The sequence below is a fragment of the Zootoca vivipara genome, chromosome Z2, assembly GCF_965207765.1.
Source record: "Zootoca vivipara chromosome Z2, rZooViv2.hap1.1, whole genome shotgun sequence".
In the NCBI taxonomy this organism is placed as follows: domain Eukaryota; kingdom Metazoa; phylum Chordata; class Lepidosauria; order Squamata; family Lacertidae; genus Zootoca; species Zootoca vivipara.
In genome coordinates this window covers 29,157,522-29,178,172 of record NC_142585.1, presented here as the reverse complement: position 1 = coordinate 29,178,172, position 20,651 = coordinate 29,157,522, and the positions used below count along the sequence as shown (strand labels likewise).

Sequence of the window (20,651 nt, the reverse complement as noted above, 5' to 3'; positions counted from 1 at the left end):
ACCTCCTGCTCTCCTCTTTCCTACACTTTCTGAAATAAAATGCTGGTGGTTGGGGGTTCTGGAGAGTGGGGAAAGGTGTTTTTGCTTTCTGTCCTCCTAAAACATTCCTGTATAGTGCAAGAAGGGAAGTTTTTTGTACCTCATGGCATGCAACTCCCCAACTCTAGACTCATCATCCAGGTTCATTTACTTTAAGTTGTTAGGAGTTGGAAGAGGCCACATATTCCCAGCTGCCTCCCATTCTCTCCCCCTCTCCCTTCTCAATGGATACCTCAATATGTCATATGTCTTGGAAGCACACAGTCTTCTTGTCAGACTGTTTTGGGGTTTCCTATTACAGTAATTCCTGGAACAATGATGATGTGTGAAATGCTGCAGTAATACATTTAGTGTTTCTTATTTTGTTGATCAGTTATATATGATTGGTTGTTTATATCTATATTATGATGATGTTTCTGCATAGCATTTTAGATTGAGGATTGAAATCTTTCTCTGTAGTCTGTTGTATTTAATCCTTACTTTTTCTGTTACTATATTGCATCTATATGCATTCCTGTGTACCAAGGGAGTCCCCTGAGTATGTAGGAACTGTTGCCTTGTTTTCGTTGTTGCTTTAGTTTTCTCCATATATTTGTCCACCCTCCCTCCAATACTTGAAAGACTGCCTTGTCACCTAATGACTGCTAACATGTACATGTAGGGTAAGAGTAATGTACTGAATAGATCTGCCAGGAGGCATTTTATTTCAGCTTGGATAAATGGTTAACTGCAAGACATAGTTTTGTACAAGGTGTTGCCCATCTTGCTAACTTGACTCGGATATTGCTGAAAATTAATTATGGAGAATGATCATTTCTACAGGATTATATTCAAGCTTGACTTTATTTCTATGTTCCAGTAGATGGTGGTATAGCCTGGAATTATAAATGCATATTGAGAAATACCGCTAGAGAGAATCTGCATGGTTAATTTTTGGGACACTTTTCAAGGGAATTGCTACAGAACGCTGTGTTTTGTAACCCGTGGACCAACACATAATGTTCAATAAGCTCTTGGATCAAGTGATGTTGTTTCTTGCATATATCTATTAAAGTTGTGATTGTCATGTTTCTCTTGCCTTTCTGGCCTGTAGGCATTAAAAAGTACCAAGGGTAATCCTCTTGTTTTCTATTTGAGAAAATGTCAAGGAAAATCATAGCTAGTATAAAATACCCAGTAATAATCTACCACTCTCAGGAGGGTCACATTATGCACATTGAAAAGCTGTTGCACATGAGCAGTTTTCCTTGCAAGATCTTACTTTGAGCACAGAGAGGTGCCATGGCAGTACAGGGCAGATAGAGAACTTGTCCTTTCCAGACTGGAAGTGTGTATCTTCCATCTGGACTCAAATGAGTGAATGTTTTGCCACATCAAAAGACTGCATGTATGCTTCCCTTTTGGAGGTGTAGTTACCTCTGGATAAAAGTAGAAGTGGCAGTTAAGCTGTATGTTTGTAAGAACCCTGTGAAGTATTTCTTCTTGGTGTCAGCAAGATTCAAAGTAGGCTCTTCCCCCCACCCTTTTTTAAACCAGGCCCTGACTTTGTCATATGTGATGAAGGACACATACTGAAAAATGAAGCTTCTGCTGTTTCTAAAGCTATGAATTCTATAAGATCCAGGAGGAGGATCATTCTTACAGGAACTCCATTGCAAAACAACCTCATAGAATGTAAGTACAATTTGAGTTGGTTCCTGATGACCTGAATGGGTTGGGTAACATCCCTCAACACAGGACGGAGGCAGGAGAGCAAAGAACTCTGGGAGCCAGGTGCAGTCCCCTCAGTTTTTTCTTTCCTGTCTGAACATCTATTTTAAATAGGTCTGTGATTTCAGTAAAATAAAATTTAAAAGCTTTGCTAATATGAAGAAGTGAGTATTCCTGCAGTCTTGATTTTCTTCTTCACTTGTAATCCTCAGGTGTATTCAGTTATTTCCTGTGTCAGTCACACTCAGAGTAGATCCATTGAAATTATTAAACTTTGTCTGTGCTTCAGCTGTTATTACCTGCACAGTGTTACCACATTTATCAAATATGCTTGAGAGAACTTTGCTTAGGTTTATTTCCTGTCTTTGTTTAGCAATATACTTCATATGATTTAATATGGGTATGCAAGCATTGTATACTTAACAGGTTTGACGTAGTCTGCAAAGCAGGCAAGGCTATAATCCTGTGCCGTGGAAAGGCAGGATTCAAACGACCTGGAAGAGCTTTGCAGTAGGCAGAGAGGAGAGTCCTAGCTGGACCCTCCAGGGCTTCCAGAAGTATTAATGTATGCAGAGTACAATATTGTAGTGCCTCCTTAAACTGTTTTCTTTTGAACTTGCTTGCCAAATAGGAAATGACATGGTGCATTTTAAAAATATTTCATGGGAGCTATTTTGGCATAGAAACCTATATGGACAGGGAAGTTTTTAATGTGTGACGTATTTTAAATTTTTGTTGGAAGCCGCCCAGTATGGCTGGGAAAACCCAGCCAGATGGGCGGGGTACAAATAATAACATTATTATTATTATTATTATTATTATTATTATTATTATTATTAAGCTAAAGTTTAATTTGTGGTTCCTTAGATCACTGCATGGTTAACTTTATCAAGGAGAATTTGCTTGGGTCAATTAAGGAGTTCCGAAATCGATTTATAAATCCCATCCAGAATGGTCAGTGTGCGGACTCTACCCTGGCTGATGTCAGGGTGATGAAAAAGCGTGCCCACATCTTGTACGAAATGTTAAATGGATGCGTTCAGGTATGTGAATCTTTGTTTTTTATTGCCTTGCAATCTATGAGAGCTAAGGATTACGTAACCTTTAACAGCTTTTGGATTCTGTCTATTTTTATTAACCAAAGATACACCTCTTTCAGTTCTTTAATGACAATGGGAATTTGCAGAAAAAAAGAAAAGAAAAATTACTATTAAGTTGTCACAGTGGCTTATAAAGGAGTATAGGATGCAGCTTTATGATTTACAGAATCAATAGTAAAATATTCTGAGAGGAAAGGGATGTGTGGTCTATAATTACAATGTGTTCCATTGCCTAAATCAAAATAATTTTTACTTCATAAAATTTATACACTGATTTGATTGTAGAAAACCTCAAAGAGTTTACAAAAAGAAAGTTAAAATACTAAAACCTTAACATTCAACGCATCTGGGTAGGCTTGTCTAAACAGGAATGCTTTTAGCAGGCACCGAAAAAGGTTCAATAGGCAGGGAGTTCCAAAGTGCAGGTGTTGCTACTCTATATGATTGGTGAGTTCTTAAAATTGTGGAACAGGTATTATGTGGCAGCTGTAGTAGTGGCAGTTCTGCCAATCAAAGTGGGCACATGTGGGGTGGGATACTTTCATACATAAACTGGCCCCAGTTGTTAGGGGTTTTATATCCTAATAACACCTTGAATTTGGTCCAGTAGCAAAGTTGCATCCAGTGCTGATTTCTGAGCACAGATGTTATAACCTGACAAAGCCTCACTCCTGTCATCAGTCGTGCTGCAGCATTCTGTGCTAACTGCAGTTTCCATATCAAGTGCAAGGGAAGTCCCACATAGAGCACACTGCAGTAATCTACCCTTGGAAGTAACCAATGCCTTAACTACTGTAGCCAGGTCTAGGAATGACTGGATGTTGAACCAGCTGCAGTTGGTAAAAGGAACCTGTAGCCACTGAGGTTACCTGAACCTCCAGTGTCAGAGCTGGTTCCAGAAGCACTTCAAAACTTTGAACTTCAGGGAGAGTGTAACTCCATCCAGGGTAGGCAACTGATCAATTTCTCAGATAGAGGAGCTGCTTGCCCCCAGTTCCTCCATATTGCCAGGATTCAAGCTCAGCTTGTTTTCCCTCATCCATTTCACTACTGTGTCCAGGTAATCGCCCAGGGGCCGCACTGCCTCTCCTGATCCAGATGTTATGCAGCAAATGTCAGGGTGAAGAAGGCTGACACAGTCTCGTGGCCAGACCTGAACCCAGATTGGAATGGAGCTAAATAATCTGTGTTCTCCAAGAATGCCTCCAGCTGCCCCACCACAGCGCTATCCACCACGTTCTCTAAAATGGGGGTGGGGGTATTGGCAACTGGCCAATAGCTGTTCCAATCCAAATGGTCCAGGGCTGGTTTGTTTAGGAGCAATTGCACCACTGCCTCTTTCAGTGCAGTAGGGGCCACCCCTTCATCAGCAAAGTGTTCACCACACTCTGCACCCAACCAGTCAGCCCACCCAACCAGTCCGACCACACATGGTCGGACACATGGCTGCCAGCACATTTTTTTTCCATTATGTGATAAACATTTGAATTCTGGATTGTAGATTCCTACATTATAAATGTCCTTCACCAAGTTTTGTTTTCTGTAGTTTAGATTTTGGAGCTGACCAATATTTAGTTGGTTGGCTAATTGTACTATTCTATAACAATATTCTATGGCACATTAAAAAATACTTACAATTTACAGAGGAAAGATTATACAGCATTAACAAAGTTCCTGCCACCAAAATATGAATATGTTCTGGCTGTTAGAATGACTCCTCTTCAGTGTAAACTGTATCAGTTCTACTTGGATAATCTAACAGGTAAGTGATGATCCATTATCACTTTGGACTTTATTTGATTTGATTCCATTGCATCCTTGAGCTCTGTGTGTGGATGCAGGTGTAACTGGTCCAGAGGCTTATTGCTGCGACAGTTTTTTTAAAATTTCTACACTAGCTTCAAAATTTAGACTCTGCATGTGAAATGCTGCAGTTTGTGTGTTCAGCAGGCATTCAGGGGAAAGGCTGCTTTGAAAGTTATTGTCAGATTTTAATGCCAACAAAGAGCTGATCCATGGGATATTGTTGACTGTGTGTGGTGTGGAAGTGGATTTGCATTTACTCGCTGGACCCATAGGTGGCCCATGTGGGCAGTGCATTTTGATAATGCCTATTAGCGAAAAATTCAGTGTATGTAATCTAGGATTGCACGATCAAATCCCACAAGGCAGTGAAAGGTGGTCAAGGTATGAAAAACAACTGGGTATGTTTAGCCTGGAGAAGACTGAGGGCTCTCACACAGCAGAACCTTGATCTTCTGCTCCAGAGGATAGGACTAGGTTTAATTGGCTTAGGTCAGGCTTCCTCAAACTCAGCCCTCCAGATGTTTTTGGCCTACAGCTCCCATGATCCCTAGCTAGCAGGACCACTGGTCAGGGATGATGGGAATTGTAGTCTCAAAACATCTGGATGACTGAGTTTTAGGAAGCCTGGCTTAGGTTATAAGAGAATAGATTTTAGTTGAACGTGAGAAGATATGTCTTGTCAGTAAGAGTACCTTGGCAATGGGACCAATGAGCTAGAGAAATTGTGGGATTTCCCTGGCTAGAGGTCTTCGAGCAGTGGCTGGACAGCCATCTGTTAGGAATACTCTAGGTCAGGATTAACTATATTGGGAAGAGCATTGAACTAGATTGTCTTCAAGGTCCTCAACAGTTTATTGGGCTTGGAGAATTCTCTGTTTAAGGGCTGCCTTCGATCATACCTGACTTCCATTCATATGGGTTTCCCTACCCCTTGTAGTGTATATCTCTATATTATATTTGTGCTGGTGATTGAGTATGAATGTGCCCAAGACTGATAGCCTTCCTGTACTGTTGCTTCAGCTGATGGGAGAGAGCGGGATGAAGGAGAGGAAATCTTTCTCCATTCTCCCTCTGCCAGCAAGGTTGGGGGTGGGGGTGGGGTAAGCTCTAAAGTGATGCAGGGTTGGGGTTGGGTGAACTTTAAGGGCATGAGAGAAGGGGGATTGGAAAAGCTATGGGGGAAGGTGGGCTGAGCAAAGTGTGATAAGACAACTTTTATGGACATGCTCTGAGGGAATGGGGGGAAGGCTATTGTGGGAATGAGCTGTGAAAGGGAGCTTGAATTTTTGGACAAGCTGTGAAGGGAATATTTTTGTAGGGCAAGGTGTAAAGGGAGGAGTTGAGATGTTGAGGGAGGGAGGATTGGATGAGGTGTAGTGGGAGCAGGGTTGGCCAGCAGTGTTAGAAACTGGGATAGAAAAGCTAGGAACCAAATGGCTTCTGGGACCTGGGTTGTGGGTGCCATTGGGGGGACAGCAACACTTTATATTTATTATTGTGATAAGCATGAATTGATATGCAATCCACATAAGGGACACTTTTTAATATCACATTTTTAGCAGAATTTGTTAATACATGTTTAATTTGGTGCTGACAACAAAAAATTGGTACCATACTCCAGTTTTCCAAGCTTTCTATTCTTTCTTTTAATTAAACTCCATAACATATTGTCTATCCTTAACATTTACTTTGAGGCTTCAAAGCACATACCGTGTTTCTCCAAAAATAAGACACTGTATTATATTTATTTTTCCTCAAAAAAAACACACGGTGGCTTATTTTCAGGGGATGTCTTTTTTATTTATTAAGTATGGTACAGTTTAACCTACAAGGTTAAACTGCCTATCACTATGGCTTATTTTCGGGGTATGGCTTATTTTTGGAGAAACACGGTACATGTCAGTAATCCTTGAATGTCAGCCAGACGCAAAAAAAATGGCACCCAGTCTTTTGGAGGTGCTCACAAATGGAGAATCTTAGGTGCAAAATGTGCCTGGCGCCCTGCTAATTTCAAACCCTCTTGGCCAGAAGTAAATGGAGGGGGCTGGCAATAACGGTGTGTGGGCTGGCAGTGCTGCTGAGCAGTGTGAGGAGGAGTGGCAAGCCCAAGTACACCAATATGCACCATTCAGAAGGAATTGTTAATGTTTTAAGATGTTGAAAAAAAATATCACCAATATACTGAATGTTGCACAGGCTATAAAGTATTTCTATAGTAAATTCTGGAAATTTTTGAGGCACTAAGCACAAGACCCATCCACCCCACATGGTTTGCAGAAACTGGAATTCAGAAACATATAAGCTCCAAAACTTACTGACAAGAAATTAAACAGCATATGTGTAGATAAGTTGTTACAGTTTATCAAATATGAGGAACAGCAGGAATTATAAAATTTTAAGAATTTAAGTGGAAGAAAATGTTGATTTCAGTCATTTAAATAACTTCCTCTGTTACAAGAGATGTTGTATCTGTGGAAGAAGCTTGTTTGTGTTTGAGAGAGGTAGGCAGGAGAGATGTATTTTTAAGAAGCAAATGCTAATTTGGCAAACTTTAACTATGAATATTTTAGTTTAACTTCTGAACTCTATTGTCAGGTGTCGGCAACAGCAATGAAGGTGGAAGAGGCAAAGCTGGAGCTAAGCTCTTCCAGGATTTCCAGATGTTAAGCAGAATTTGGACTCATCCTTGGTGCTTACAGCTGGACTATATTAGTAAAGAAAATAAGGTAAATCACATATGTCTGTCTCTAATGAAAGCTTCAGTGAAACATGCCAAGTCCTAGACAGCTTCACTGAAATAACTGAAATTTATTTACGGTTTGATAGCTTGATTATATATATATATATATATATATATATATATATATATATATATATGTTGTAACTGTTGACCATTTTTCCTATGTGTTTTGTCATTACCAAAATAGTCCCTTGCTCACCCTGGCATTGTTCAGATGAGTGAGCAGATGTTCTAAACGCTTAAGCAAGGACAGCTAAACTTAAGAAAATGCCTCTTCTAAAAAATATGCAATTTGGTGTTTTGTTCAGGGCTATTTTGATGAAGATAGTCTTGATGAATTCATAGCTTCTGATTCTGAAGAAACATCAATGAGCTTAAGCTCTGAGGAAGAGATCAAGTAAGTAAAACCGTTCTACATAAACTGTAAATGTATTTACTCTGAGTTGGTGGAATTTGTGTTTGTTGTAGAATTGCATTATTTAACAACAACATATAACCCCCCCCCCAAAAAAAACACCCCAACTTTTGCAAGTTTTTTTTTATAATAACAAGCATCAAATGTTATGCTTATAGGAAGAAAAAACCGAAGGGTAAAAAAAAGGAGAGCAGCAGCAGTGAAAGTGGAAGTGATAATGATGTTGAAGTGATTAAAGTCTGGAATTCAAGATCTCGTGGAGGTGGAGAAGGAAACATAGAAGAACCAATAAACAATCCTCCAGCCATTGTAAAGTCAGATGAAGGTAATGAGGGATTTCAGCTAAATTTCAAAATTTTCACACCATTGTAGAGGAAATTCACCCCTACAGGACTCAAGTAGAAACTATAATGTTGGGTGTCCTCCTCTGATACCAGCTTGTTATACCAGTATATACCTCGTATATACACTGAGGTCCAGCACCGAGGGCCTTCTGGCGGTTCCCGCGTTGCGAGAAGCCAAGTTACAGGGAACTAGGCAGAGGGCCTTCTTGGTGGTGGCGCCTGCCCTGTGGAACGCCCTCCCAACAGATGTCAAAAAGGAAAACAACTACCAGACTTTTAGAAGACATCTGAAGGCAGCCCTGTTCAGGGAGGCTTTTAATGTTTAATAGATTGCTGTGTTCTATTTTTCTGTTGGAAGCCGCCCAGAGTGGCTGCAGAGACCCAGCCAGATGGGCGGGGTATAAATAATGAATTATTATTATTATTATTATTATTGTTATTATTATATTATACAGTGGTACCTCTGGTTACGTACTTAACTCGTTCCAGAGGTCCATTCTTAACCTGAAACTGTTTTTAACCTGAGGTACCACTTTAGCTAATGGGGCCTTCCGCTGCTGCTGTGCCGCCAGCACGTGATTTCTGTTCTCATCCTGAGGTAAAGTTCTTAAACCAAGGTACTACTTGTGGGTTAGCAGAGTCTGTAACCTGAAGCATTAGTAACCCGAGGTACCACTGTATTGCAGCAATGGGAAAAAATGTTTTAAACAAAGTAAATCAGGCAATTAAAAAGTACTTATACGACACCTTTCTCCCTCAGTAGCTCACAAAATATTATTAGTTTGATTAAGTCAGTGATGGCGAACCTATGACACGCGTGTCAGAGGTGACACGCAGAGCCCTCACTGCTGGCACGCGCCCCATCGGCCCATTCACACTGTTGTTATCCCTCCCCCCCAATTTGTTCTCCCGCTCCTCCTACAGCTTGTCTCCGCTATTAAAACCCGGATCCTTTTGTTGTTGTTGTTGCTGCTGGTAGCCAGAGTTTGGTTTTTTAACCCTTTCTGTGCTTTTTTCTGGCACTTTGGCAGACTATGATTGGGTGTAACAGTACTCATTTTTTAACCTGTTCTGTGCTGCTTTTTTGGTGCTTTGATTATTCATCATTATTTCTGTTCTCTTTCCCCCCCAAAAAAGCACAGCAGCTTTGGGGCACCCCCCCAAAAAAGCAAAGCAACTTTTGCATCCCCCCCAAAAACCTCCACAACTTTGGTCAGCAGCTCCCCCCCCAAAAGCTCAACAACTCTGGGCACTTTGTGATAAATAAGGGGTTTTTGGTTAGGTTAGGTTAGGTTAAATAATTAGTTTTTGTTTATTAAATACAGTTATATATTACAATTATACATTTTTGTTATTTAAACTATAAATATCGTGAAATTATGGGGTTTTTTCTTGAAGTGACACCACCCAAGTTATGATCGGTTTTTGGCGAATTTTGACACACCAAGCTCAAAAGGTTGCCTATCACTGATGTAAGTTATGCATCCAAGTAATTTACAAAACTTGAATCACTTCCAGTGCAGGCCCATAATGATCTTCCTTTCATCCATACACTTGTGATTCATCCTGCATTTTAAATACTGTCATCTCTCAGAAGGGCCCACAAAGCTTAGATTAAATCAACACAATCAAAATAAATGGTAAATCATACAAAATTAGAGAGGGTTAAAACAAGTCAGTAGACGCATAAAGGTAGTGGTTTCTGTTTCTGGGGGTGAATGGTTTTTGAATGGCAGCTTATGAATCTGTTAAAGTAAAATAAAGCAAAGGTGGAAGAGACATATTTTTACTACCTTCCTGAAAGCAATTAATGGGGAAATCAACCTGATTTCTCTTGGGAGGTTTTGGTGCGATGACTGAAAACATCGCATGCCATATTCCCAGTGGCAAAACACATAGCAAAGCTTCTAAGGGTGAATGCAGTTTGTAGACTTGTTCATGCAGGAACAAAAGGTCCTTCAAGTATCTGGGTTCTGTCCATTTATGAATTTTATTGGTATTAAGTAGCACTTTGAATTGGGCCTGGAAATGAACCGGAAACCAGTGAAAATTAAACAGAAATGTAGTATCACAAGGTCCAAAAAGCTGACACCAGAGATTAGTTGGGTCACCTGATTTTTCAACAGCTGTAACTTTTGAATATTTTTTAAAGGTAACCTAAAGTAGAATGTGTTAAAATGGCATTATAGCAATTTTTTAAACATCCAAAAAGACTGCTTGAGAGAGGATTGCAGAACTGTTCCTTGCAGCTCCTCTCCTAGCTGAACTAACATTTGGTAATTCTAGTTACAGGTAGGTAGCCATGTTGCTCTGCCGTAGACGAAACAAAATAAAAAAATCCCTTCCAGTAGCACCTTAGAGACCAACGAAGTTTGTCATTGGTATGAGCTTTCGGTGTATCTGAAGAAGTGTGCATGCACACGAAAGCTCACACCAATGACAAACTTAGTGAAAAGCAAGTCTGGGAAGGTTTTTTTTGGGGTGGTGGTGGTGGTTATGGCCCATGCATATGCTTTTAGGATTGTGATCAAGGACTGCAATCTAAGGCCTACTTTCTAGGAAGTGCATTCTATTGAAGTCAGGCTGCCAATCAGGCTGGAGAGATGTATTAGGTTGGGAGCATTACAAACAATTCTGTCTTAAAAGTAGCTGGAAGGTCTAGAGCTCTCATTTATATGAACTCTGTTTCCTCTCCCCACAGTATCCAGGGCCTTAAGATGTTACTTGATTGCTGTATTCCGTAAGCCCTTTGCATCCCATACAAGGGAACATAGCAACATGAGAACTGGCCTTTTCAGTGGTGACTCTTTACCTGTGGAATGCTTTCCCCAAGGGTGCCATCCTTATCAGTTTTCAGACATCAGGCAAAAAAATTCACCCAGGCTTCTTACCTTTAATTTGGAGAGCGTTAGGTATATTTGTGCCTTATTTCTTGCTTATCTTATTGTGTATATCTTATTTTTAGCAAGTCAGTATTTTGGACTACCAATAAGATAATTCTGTGGAAGAGCATGCTGCAATTAGTAACCATATCAAAGTTTTCAAGACTCCCCCCCCCAAATTTAACAATAAATAACACACGACTGAAGTAAAATTAAAGCCACATATTTATAGTACTGCCTAAAGAATGTAGGTAACATAAATAAAGTCAACCCTGGAATCTTGTATCAAGTTATAAATTTGTAGATGTATTTGTGTGTGTGTTGGAAGTCATCACAGTGAAAGGAATGCAGATAGCTAATGGACCTCCAGTATTTTCCAATTTTAATTCAACTCGGATCTAAAGTTTCACATCAAAATAGTTCAACAGTCCAAAAGGCATCACAGCTAACTCTTGAGTGCAACAGTTAAACCTTTCCCTCACTAAATTTTAAATAGCAGACCTCCTCCCAAGCTAGGAAAATAGCTGGTAAGGGAACAGCTAGCTACTTTAAATGAATTCAGATCTCCAGGGTCTGATTAGCTGACCCAATGGTACTAAAGGAGCTTGTAGATTAACTCTTAAAGCCTATCTATTTATAGCCAGATGAAGTCTCTGCGGACTGGAGATAAGCAAATGTCCTAAAAGGGGAAGAAAGGACCCAGGTTTCTATTGGTGAGCTTGAAGTTGAAACCAGAAAAGGTTGTAGAACATATGATTAAATGGTCACTCTGTGAGCACTTAGAAAAGGATGCTGTGATTACTAAGACCCAGCATGTGTTTCTCAAAAAACAAGTCATGCTTAATATGAGTCAACAATAGGATGCAGCATCCAATTTGCAGATGACCTGAAACTGTGAGGGGCAGCTAATGCCACAGAAGACAGAATCGGGATTCAATATGATCTTAACAGATTGGAGACTAGGTCCAAACTAACAAAAAAAAATCAATAGGGGCAAATGTAAGGTTCTATACTTAGGTAGGAAAAACCAACTTTAAAATTATAAGATGGGGGACACTTAACTTGCCAGTAGTACATGTGGGACTGTTCTAGGGGTCTCAGTAGGCAACCAGCTGAACACGAGTAGGGGTGATGCAGCAGCAAAAAAAGCTAATGCTGTTTTGGCTGCATCAACAGAAGTACAGCATCCAGAACAAGGGAAGAAATAGTACTATCCTCTTCTGCCTTGGTCAGACTACACCTGGGATACTGTGCCCAATTCTGGACACCACAATTTAAAAAGGCTAGAATGTATGCTGAGGAGTGGGAGACCAAGATGATTAAGGGTCTGGAAACCAAGCATTAAGAGAGACGATTGAGGGAGTTGGGTATGTTTCACCTGGAAAAGAAGAAGCTAAGAGGAGATATGATAGCTATCTTTAAACATCTAAAGGAAGCATCCCCAAACTGCGGCCCTGCAGATGTTTTGGCCTACAACTTCCATGATCCCTAGTTAAAAGGACCAGTGGTCAGGGAAGATGGGAATTGTAGTCCAAAACATCTGGAGGGCCGAAGTTTGGGGATGCCTGATCTAAATGGTTGTCCCATGGAGGATGGACCAAGCTTGTTTGCTCCAGAAGGTAGGACCCAAACCAGTGCTTCAAGTTGCAAGAAAGGAGATTCCGACTAAACCATAAGGAAGAACTTCGTGACAGGAACCTTGTCTCCCTCAATGGAGGTTTTTAAGCAGAGGTTGGATTGCCATCTATCTTGAATGCTTTAGTTGAGATTCCTGCATTGTGGGGGTTTGACTAGATGACCCTCAGGACCCTTCCAGTTCTACAATTCTGTGATTCTATGAATTTGGCATAGGGATAGCTTAGCCTTTGAGTTCTTTAAAAAGAGCCATCTTTGGGGGTTTAGGATGGGTAGTGCACCACCTCCACTTGGTGAGAAGCCTCCACTGATATGCAGAAATCAGATCAGAAAATCATGTCATTCTCGGAGCTAACACCATGAATTCCCTCCAGTTGTGAACGGTGGGAGGGTGGTGGAAAAAGTGTGGTGGAGAGAAGTGTGCAAGGCCCACCCCACCCCCCGGCCAGCACAAGCTGGCAGCGCTTGGGGAATATTGCCTTCTCCTGAAGAGTTTTAAGCCCTTGCTGTAATTTGAGTTTCAAATGTTGTAAATGGATCATGTTTCAGAGGAAATGACAGCTGTGTAAGCTATTCAGATATTGTGTTAACTATATTAGAAAACATGGTTGGTAAGCAATTTTTAGTTAAAACCAACATTGAAGACGTTTCCCTTTTGCTTTTTTGAAATGCATTTCTTGCAGTTAAGGCTGAAAAAGTATTGCTTACTGATTTAGGCCTTCTGGAAAATATGTCAACAAGGCAGACAAAAATACATGATGCAAAACATACAGCATTACTGCTACAGGCATTTATAGTCACACCCCAGGTTGTGATCGCTGTGGGTTGCGCGTTTTCAGGTTACGGACGCACCGAACCCGGAAGTACCGGAATGGGTTACTTCCGGGTTTCAGCGCTCGTGCATGTGCAGAAGCGTTGAATCGCGTCACACAGCGGCACTGCAGGTTGCAAACGCTGTAGGTTGCGAACGTGCCTCCTGCACGGATCATGTTCGCAACCCGAGGTTCCACTGTAAAACAGGATAAAAGTAGCATAAAATCTACCACAGTAAAAAACAACAACAACCCTGAAAAATGTCTTAAGATACATATAATAAGGTTTTTGTTTGTTTGTTGTATTTTCCCGTAGGTAAAACTGCTTCCCCTTCCAACCCAGGCAGCCCAGCTCCAGATTGGTACAAGGATTTTGTCACTGATGCTGATGCTGAAGTGTTGGAGCATTCTGGAAAGATGATGCTTCTTTTTGAAATTCTTCGCATGGCTGAGGAGCTCGGGGATAAAGTGTAAGAGTCATTCTGGAAAGATTCCAAAGCATTTGTGCTTTAAGCAGACTTGGCTTTTTAGAATTGGCAGATTTAGATTAACATTCTGCTTTATATCCATGAAGTGTGTCAATGAGACTAAGAGTGGTGAGGCAAATTGGTGTGCTAGTTAAATTGAAAACTAGTAACTATGTCTCTTTTTCTCAACTTTCAGCTTAGTGTTCAGCCAGTCTCTGATATCACTGGATTTGATAGAAGATTTTCTGGAGTTGGCAAGCCGGGATAAAGAAGAAGACAAACCTATTATATATAAAGGCAAGTGTAGAAATGCCAGATTTGCAGAAATGGAAGAATTGTGAGAGAACCCATTTTTAACTACAGTGGTACCTCGGTTTACAAACTTAATCTGTTCCGGAAGTCTATTCTTAAACCGAAACCATTCTTAAACCGAGATGCGTTTTCCCTAATGAGGCCTCCCACCACCGGTGCCCTTCCACTGTTTGGCTTCCGTTCTTAGACAGAGGTAAACTTCACAAACTGGGACACTACTTCTGGTTTTGCGGAGTTTGTAAACTGAATAGTTTGTAAACAGGGCTGTTGTTAAACCGAGGGACCACTGTACTGTTTAATTTTTGGGTTTTATATGAAAAACTCTGGTACTTGGAGACTTAGGGAAGCTCAACAGGAGAAAGGTTTTTATTTTACAGAACAAAATTGGTAAAATAAAAGATGTGTTAGGAGATAGGATACTTTCAAGAAACTGTATGTGTGTGTTTATGTGTTACAGGCTTGTAAACAAGGTGGTAAACCCACAGCTTCTTTTGATTTCAGCTTATTAAGATAACTGTTTGAGTGTTATAGCTTAGGTCTTAATACTTGGGCTCTTAAACAAGGTGGTACTTTCTGTCAGTTTCCCAACCTTCTATAAATCACACTCCTGAGACTCCTCTGGCAGTATAACAGATCAAGGGATCACCATACCTCTCCTAACTGGTTTGGGATTCTTCTCTTTCTCTTCCCTTCCCTTCTTACTGAATTGAGACCCAAGTACAGTGTTCTGTAACAAGTCTCCTCTTCCTGTCCCCAATTCAGCTTCCCAGTTACTCTTCTTTGGCTGCAGATATTTTCCTCAGAGTGGATGTTACACAGCTCAGGAGGTATACTCCTTTCCAGCTGAACGCCAAGAACTCCAGCTCTCAACTCGAACTGTTTTTCTTTAGAACCCCCCAAAGTGCTAGCTCAACCCCTCTCTGGCTAGCTGTACCCACAGCCAATCAGAGGGAGGCTCCAGCCAAGCACCCTGGTGGAATTCTGCTGCACTGCATCACTAAACTCTGGTCGAGCTAAGCTTTCTGTCACAACTTTGTTTGTTTGAAGCATGCATATCCTGCAAGCAGCTCACATTAGAATTTGGACATTGTAAACACACCTTCCAGGGATACAGTGTGGGCAAACGTTGTGGATTATGCTGCTCATCAGGGAAGCTAAAGAGGAAGAACTACGGGGGTGGGTAAACATAAGACTTGCCCCTATGTCTTATTCAATGATATATAATAATTTGAGTTTTTTAATTCCTAGGTGAAGGGAAATGGTTCAGAAATATAGATTATTATCGTTTAGATGGCTCTACAACAGCACAGTCAAGAAAGAAGTGGGCTGAAGAATTTAATGATGTAACTAATGTCAGGTAAAAGAAACCCACACCCCTTTCTGCTTCTAAATTTATATAAGCGATATAAGTATGTATCTTTTCCAACCATTATAATGCATCTAGGAAATGAGCCCTGTGAAGCAATTGTAGGTGCTGGGACACTTTGTTTCCCCAAGCTAGTTTATTAATGCCACAGACTGCAGTCCTATATGCACTTGCCCAGGAAAAAGCCTGTGTTGCATTGTCAGGGAATAAAAATAGTGGGAATTAACTTCCATGTAAGTAGGTTTAATATTGAATTACAAATCTTTAACTTGCTTTATTTATTTCATAAAATTTATATAGCGTTTGATTTTTTTTAAAAAAGCAACTCTCAAAGTGCTTTATAAAAAGAACAATTTATCTGTAAAAAAATTATAACCTTCAAACAATAATTAAAATCAACAATAAGCTAAAAACCAGATTAAAGCACATTTTAAAAACAGTTATTTTCAATAAAATATTTTGGAGAGTTAATACGTATTCTGACTTCAGCAAGAATCCTCCTTTGGGACCAGACCACGCAGTAGGCAGGAGAGCAGGAAGACCCAGTTGGGCTAGGCCATCCTACTACACCCAGAGTCCATGTGACTCTTCTGAGCCAGCCTGTCATTGACTAGTGGTGTGTGATTGGCTTGGAGTAGACCTAAGACATAATTACCCTCCCCACCCCTCTTATTAACTCCTGGGTCTTTTATTGGGGATCCATCCTAGGCATTGGTCAGTGCCTTTTGACTTCCTCTCCCTCCTTATTTAAAGACCTCTTCATCATTTGTGACAGGACCACAAAGGATTTTTACCTGTGTTCTTGATTAGCGCCCCGCCCCCCCAAATTTTCATTAGCAACCAAATTTTGGTGTTTTGGGAGCATTTTGTCTTTTTTGCCCATTTTTCTGCCTCAGCATTGTTGATATCTATTGGTGCTATGTACAGGGATCATAACCGGGAGTGATCTTTCTACATACCACCACAGGGGTGCCTAGGGGGTGGTGGCTTGGGGTAAGAGCCTGTTCAATTTGGGGGCTGATACTCCTGCCACACACACTAGTTGACAACAGTGGGTGGAGCAGCATGCACTGTCGCTGTCCTTCCCCAATAGCCATCTTAGCCACAGCAGCAGCTCAGCACTCTGAGACTTGGGGTTGCTGTTCCTGCTGTTCCAGCCGCCATCCATAAAGTGGCCTTTTTTAACCCACTCAGTTCCTGTCCTTGTTTTTCCGGCCTTGCTTTGGTCCCTGCTGCTGGCATAATTAGTTACTTCCGCTCTTAATGAGAAGAAATGCATTTGATGTTTGGATTTCGTTTAAGAAAGGGCTTCGGTCGCTACGTTAAGGGCTTCCTGTTGAGTTAGTTGATTATAGGATTGTGTTGCCACATGTCCCACCCTTTGATGTGACAAACTTGCTGTTCACAACACATGTGTGCATTTAGACAATTTCTGACCATAGTAATGTAAATCTCTCTAGTATTCCTCTGTATTTGAGCGCTGAACTAAAAAAAATCCTTATGTAATCCTTATTGTAACTTGCAGTTTCGCTCAGATTTGATCAGGCTTATCTACCCTGTTTCCCCTATTTTAAGATGTAGTCATAAAATAAGCCATAGCAGGATTTTTAAGCATTCAAAGAATATAAGCCATACCCTGAGAATAATAAATAGTGATAGGCGCAGCAGCAATGCCGGCCGTGGCAGGAGGAGGAGGAAAAAAATAAGGCATCCCCTGAAAATAAGCCATAGTGGGGTGTTTTTGAGGAAAAATAAATACTGTATAAGTGTCTTATTTTCGGAGAAATACGGTATGTGGCACTAACACCCCCCCCCCCATGTTTGTTTGTTATTGCATTTGTTAGGTGTTTTATACAAAAAAGAATTGCCTTATAGTACATTAACATCAAAAGAGAATACAGATTAAAGAAAAGAAGAAAAAAAACCAGATAAACAAGTAGTATTGTGTGCACGTAGTCTGTTTCACTACGTATAGTTTTCCAAGATTTCAAGTGTTCCACTCAAACCTTTTGATGTATATTTATAACTATCTTCCACAGAATGCAGATTGCTTCCGCAGTGTAACCAACAATCACCCCAGCCTGTTAAAATTTGTTTGCTTTTCAGTGTGACAAACTGTTCAGATACCTTGGGACTTGCTTACTAAACCATGGCTTGGTGATTGGGAGCTCCTTATGGGCACATCTTCCCCCGTCCTTCTCCTTTCCCTGCAATAATAATATGGTTTACTATGACATCAAAGTGGCATTTACTACAGTAACTGCCAAGTTTTGTTTTCACTCAAGCAACAAATTTAAATTATGGGCCAATGTGAAATAAGGTACAAGGTTGTGTAAGAGGCATGATAATTTCCCAGTAGAGCAATCAGATGAAAAATACTACACACTATAAATATTGCAAAAATAAAACACAATAATATCACATTTTTAAACAACAACAATCTTGTTTTGTCACTCAAACTAATGAATATTCATTTTATTTGGGGAGGGGAGGGAAGAAACTGTTTAAATTAATTAGGAATAATTGTGAGAGGAATTAAAATTTACTTTCCTTTTTGCAGAGGCCGTTTGTTTATTATCTCTACTAAAGCAGGATCCCTTGGAATAAACCTGGTGGCTGCAAATAGAGTAATTATTTTTGATGCTTCTTGGAATCCATCATATGATATCCAGAGTATTTTCAGGGTTTATCGCTTTGGGCAAAATAAACCAGTGTTTGTGTACCGCTTCTTGGCTCAGGTAGGTTTGAATTAAAGGCTTTCCATGTGATGTGTGTATGGTTCTAGATAAGTTCAACAGTATTTTCTGGAAAATAATGTGGTATGACTAGATTCACCCTTGTTTATTGTCTTCACGTATTTGTTAGCTTCAGTGTAGTTTTAGACTAAGAAATTGAAGCAAGAAGAAAACATGAAGTTCTAAAACTCAACCATACCAACCATGTACAGTGGTACCTCGGTTTAAGAACAGCCCTGTTTACGAAGTATTCGGTTTACAAACTCCACAAAACCAGATATAGTGTCTTGGTTTGAGAACTTTATCTTGGTCTAAGAATGGAATCCGAAGGGTGGACGGGCACTGGTGGTGGGAGGCCTCATTAGGGAAAGTGCGCCTCGGTTTAAGAATGGTTTCAGTTTAAGAATGGTCTTCTGGAATGGATTAAGTTCGTAAACTGAGGTACCACTGTTTATTCTTTCAAGCTGTGTGACTTGACATTTTAGCAGACACACACAAAAGTTGCCCTCCTGCAACTCAGTGGTGTAGTACCTCTAAAGATAGAGGTTCCATCCAATTATCCATGCATTTCTCATATTCCCCCTTTAAAGCCATCTGAACCAGCTGCCGCCACCACATGTTTCGTTGCAGTGAATTCTGAAAGGTTTTTTTTTTAACAAAAAAATTATTTACTTACTTGCCGCCTTGCATTCAATAAGGTTTGAAAGAATGGCATATTTTTGCATCAGGTGAGTTAAGTGTTTTCTTTTGTCTTGAAACTACTGCCAACCAGCTTCATTGGGTATCCCTTTCATCAGCAGTAGGGTGTGTGTGTGTGTGTGTGTGTTGCAGAGAGCTTGAGGGAACTCTGGGTTGGTGTTTGGGGTCTCTCAAGTGTGCGTGCGGACATAAATTGTAATTATTTTTTGTTTTAAAGGGAACAATGGAAGACAAGATCTACGACCGGCAAGTAACTAAACAGTCACTATCTTTCCGGGTGGTTGATCAGCAGCAGGTTGAACGCCACTTTACCATGAATGAACTCACTGAGCTGTATACTTTTGAGCCAGACTTGTTGGATGATCCTAATTCAGAAAAGAAGAAAAAAAGGGATACACCTATGTTACCAAAAGTAAGTCAATATGTACAATTAACACCTACAATACAAAAATATATAGTTATGTGTCTTTTTGTGGGGGGAGCAGGGAGTAAATATGAATTGTTATGCAGAATGAAACCAAGGATCTTTTTAGCCCTTCTGTCTGTCTTGAGCAGTACATGAAGGTCCCGATCCACTTGCTCACTATGTGAAAATAAGTATGCCTAATCCTCACTATAAACTCAGAACATCAGGAGTTTACTCACTACGTTTTCTTGCTTGTTTGATAGTAGGCAGCAGCCATTTTCGGGCAGAAATCAGGCATTGAGGGAGGGGGCAAGATTGGATGAACCAGAGAGTAGGAGAGATTGGACAAATCAGGGCTTCTTTCTACATTGCATTTCCTAAACCCAGGCATTACACCTGTAAATTTGGCACTGTGAAATTGAAGTAGGAAACGGGATGGATTAGCATTACAAAATCTCCCCCAGAATAAAAGGCGTGACCTGAGAAAAGTAATTAATGGAGTCATCATTCTGCTGCTAATCCCTGAACTGCTTTCCATATAACAGTTTACCTAAATCGCAGAAGTGGTTTTTGCAAGTCTCTCCCATGACAAGTGCCTCAAAGTGTGAAGGGTTGCCTCATTCATGGGATTGCAGAGCATCCAGCTTCTTAGTTTCATAATGGCTTAATAATGTTCTCAGATTTGTATGAGGATTCATTTCCTGGAGGATTTATTTAGCTGGCTTGGCTTTCTCTGCCAAGTTTCCTTTTTTAAACACCTGGGTCCTCAATTGTACATTAGGAACTCTTTAACTACTTCATTTCATTCATTTTGATTTATTACTGCCTGACCAAGAGAGCTACCTAACAATGTCTCAGTGCCATTCCATATTGTACATTCCTTGGAACTCTTGTTGGCTTTTATTGCCTGCTAATTTTTGAGTCCTGGGAGATTGCTCCTTGAATAAAATGCCCTGATGAATTCTGACTCCCCACTCCCATAATTTCTAGTGATTTCACTTTGTTGCACTTAATACTACATTACCAAGCAGTCCTAATGATTAGAACAGTGCAGCCACACCTGAAGCTTTGCCAGGAGTTTGTTGTGTTTTTACCTTATTTTACAAATTTCCTATGCTGCTAAACTTCTGCTGAAGCTTCCAGAATTGCAGGTTAGGGTTCCAATTTTTTTTTAAAAAAAACA

General features: G+C 40.4%; 1 protein-coding gene across 7 annotated transcripts in view; it reads left to right on the top strand.

Moving 5' to 3' along the window:
• Nucleotides 1-20,651, top strand: part of ATRX (ATRX chromatin remodeler) — a 95,527-nt gene that overhangs the window by 63,169 nt on the left and 11,707 nt on the right. For all 7 annotated transcript variants that reach the window (XM_088664680.1, XM_088664679.1, XM_088664682.1 and 4 more), the window contains 11 exons: nucleotides 1,576-1,713; nucleotides 2,617-2,792; nucleotides 4,494-4,611; nucleotides 7,251-7,381; nucleotides 7,704-7,792; nucleotides 7,969-8,135; nucleotides 13,800-13,953; nucleotides 14,147-14,247; nucleotides 15,511-15,619; nucleotides 18,189-18,366; nucleotides 19,280-19,474. In XM_088664680.1, the coding sequence (XP_088520806.1) occupies nucleotides 1,576-1,713; nucleotides 2,617-2,792; nucleotides 4,494-4,611; nucleotides 7,251-7,381; nucleotides 7,704-7,792; nucleotides 7,969-8,135; nucleotides 13,800-13,953; nucleotides 14,147-14,247; nucleotides 15,511-15,619; nucleotides 18,189-18,366; nucleotides 19,280-19,474 (1,556 nt within the window). The remainder of the gene's footprint in view (nucleotides 1-1,575; nucleotides 1,714-2,616; nucleotides 2,793-4,493; nucleotides 4,612-7,250; nucleotides 7,382-7,703; nucleotides 7,793-7,968; nucleotides 8,136-13,799; nucleotides 13,954-14,146; nucleotides 14,248-15,510; nucleotides 15,620-18,188; nucleotides 18,367-19,279; nucleotides 19,475-20,651) is intronic.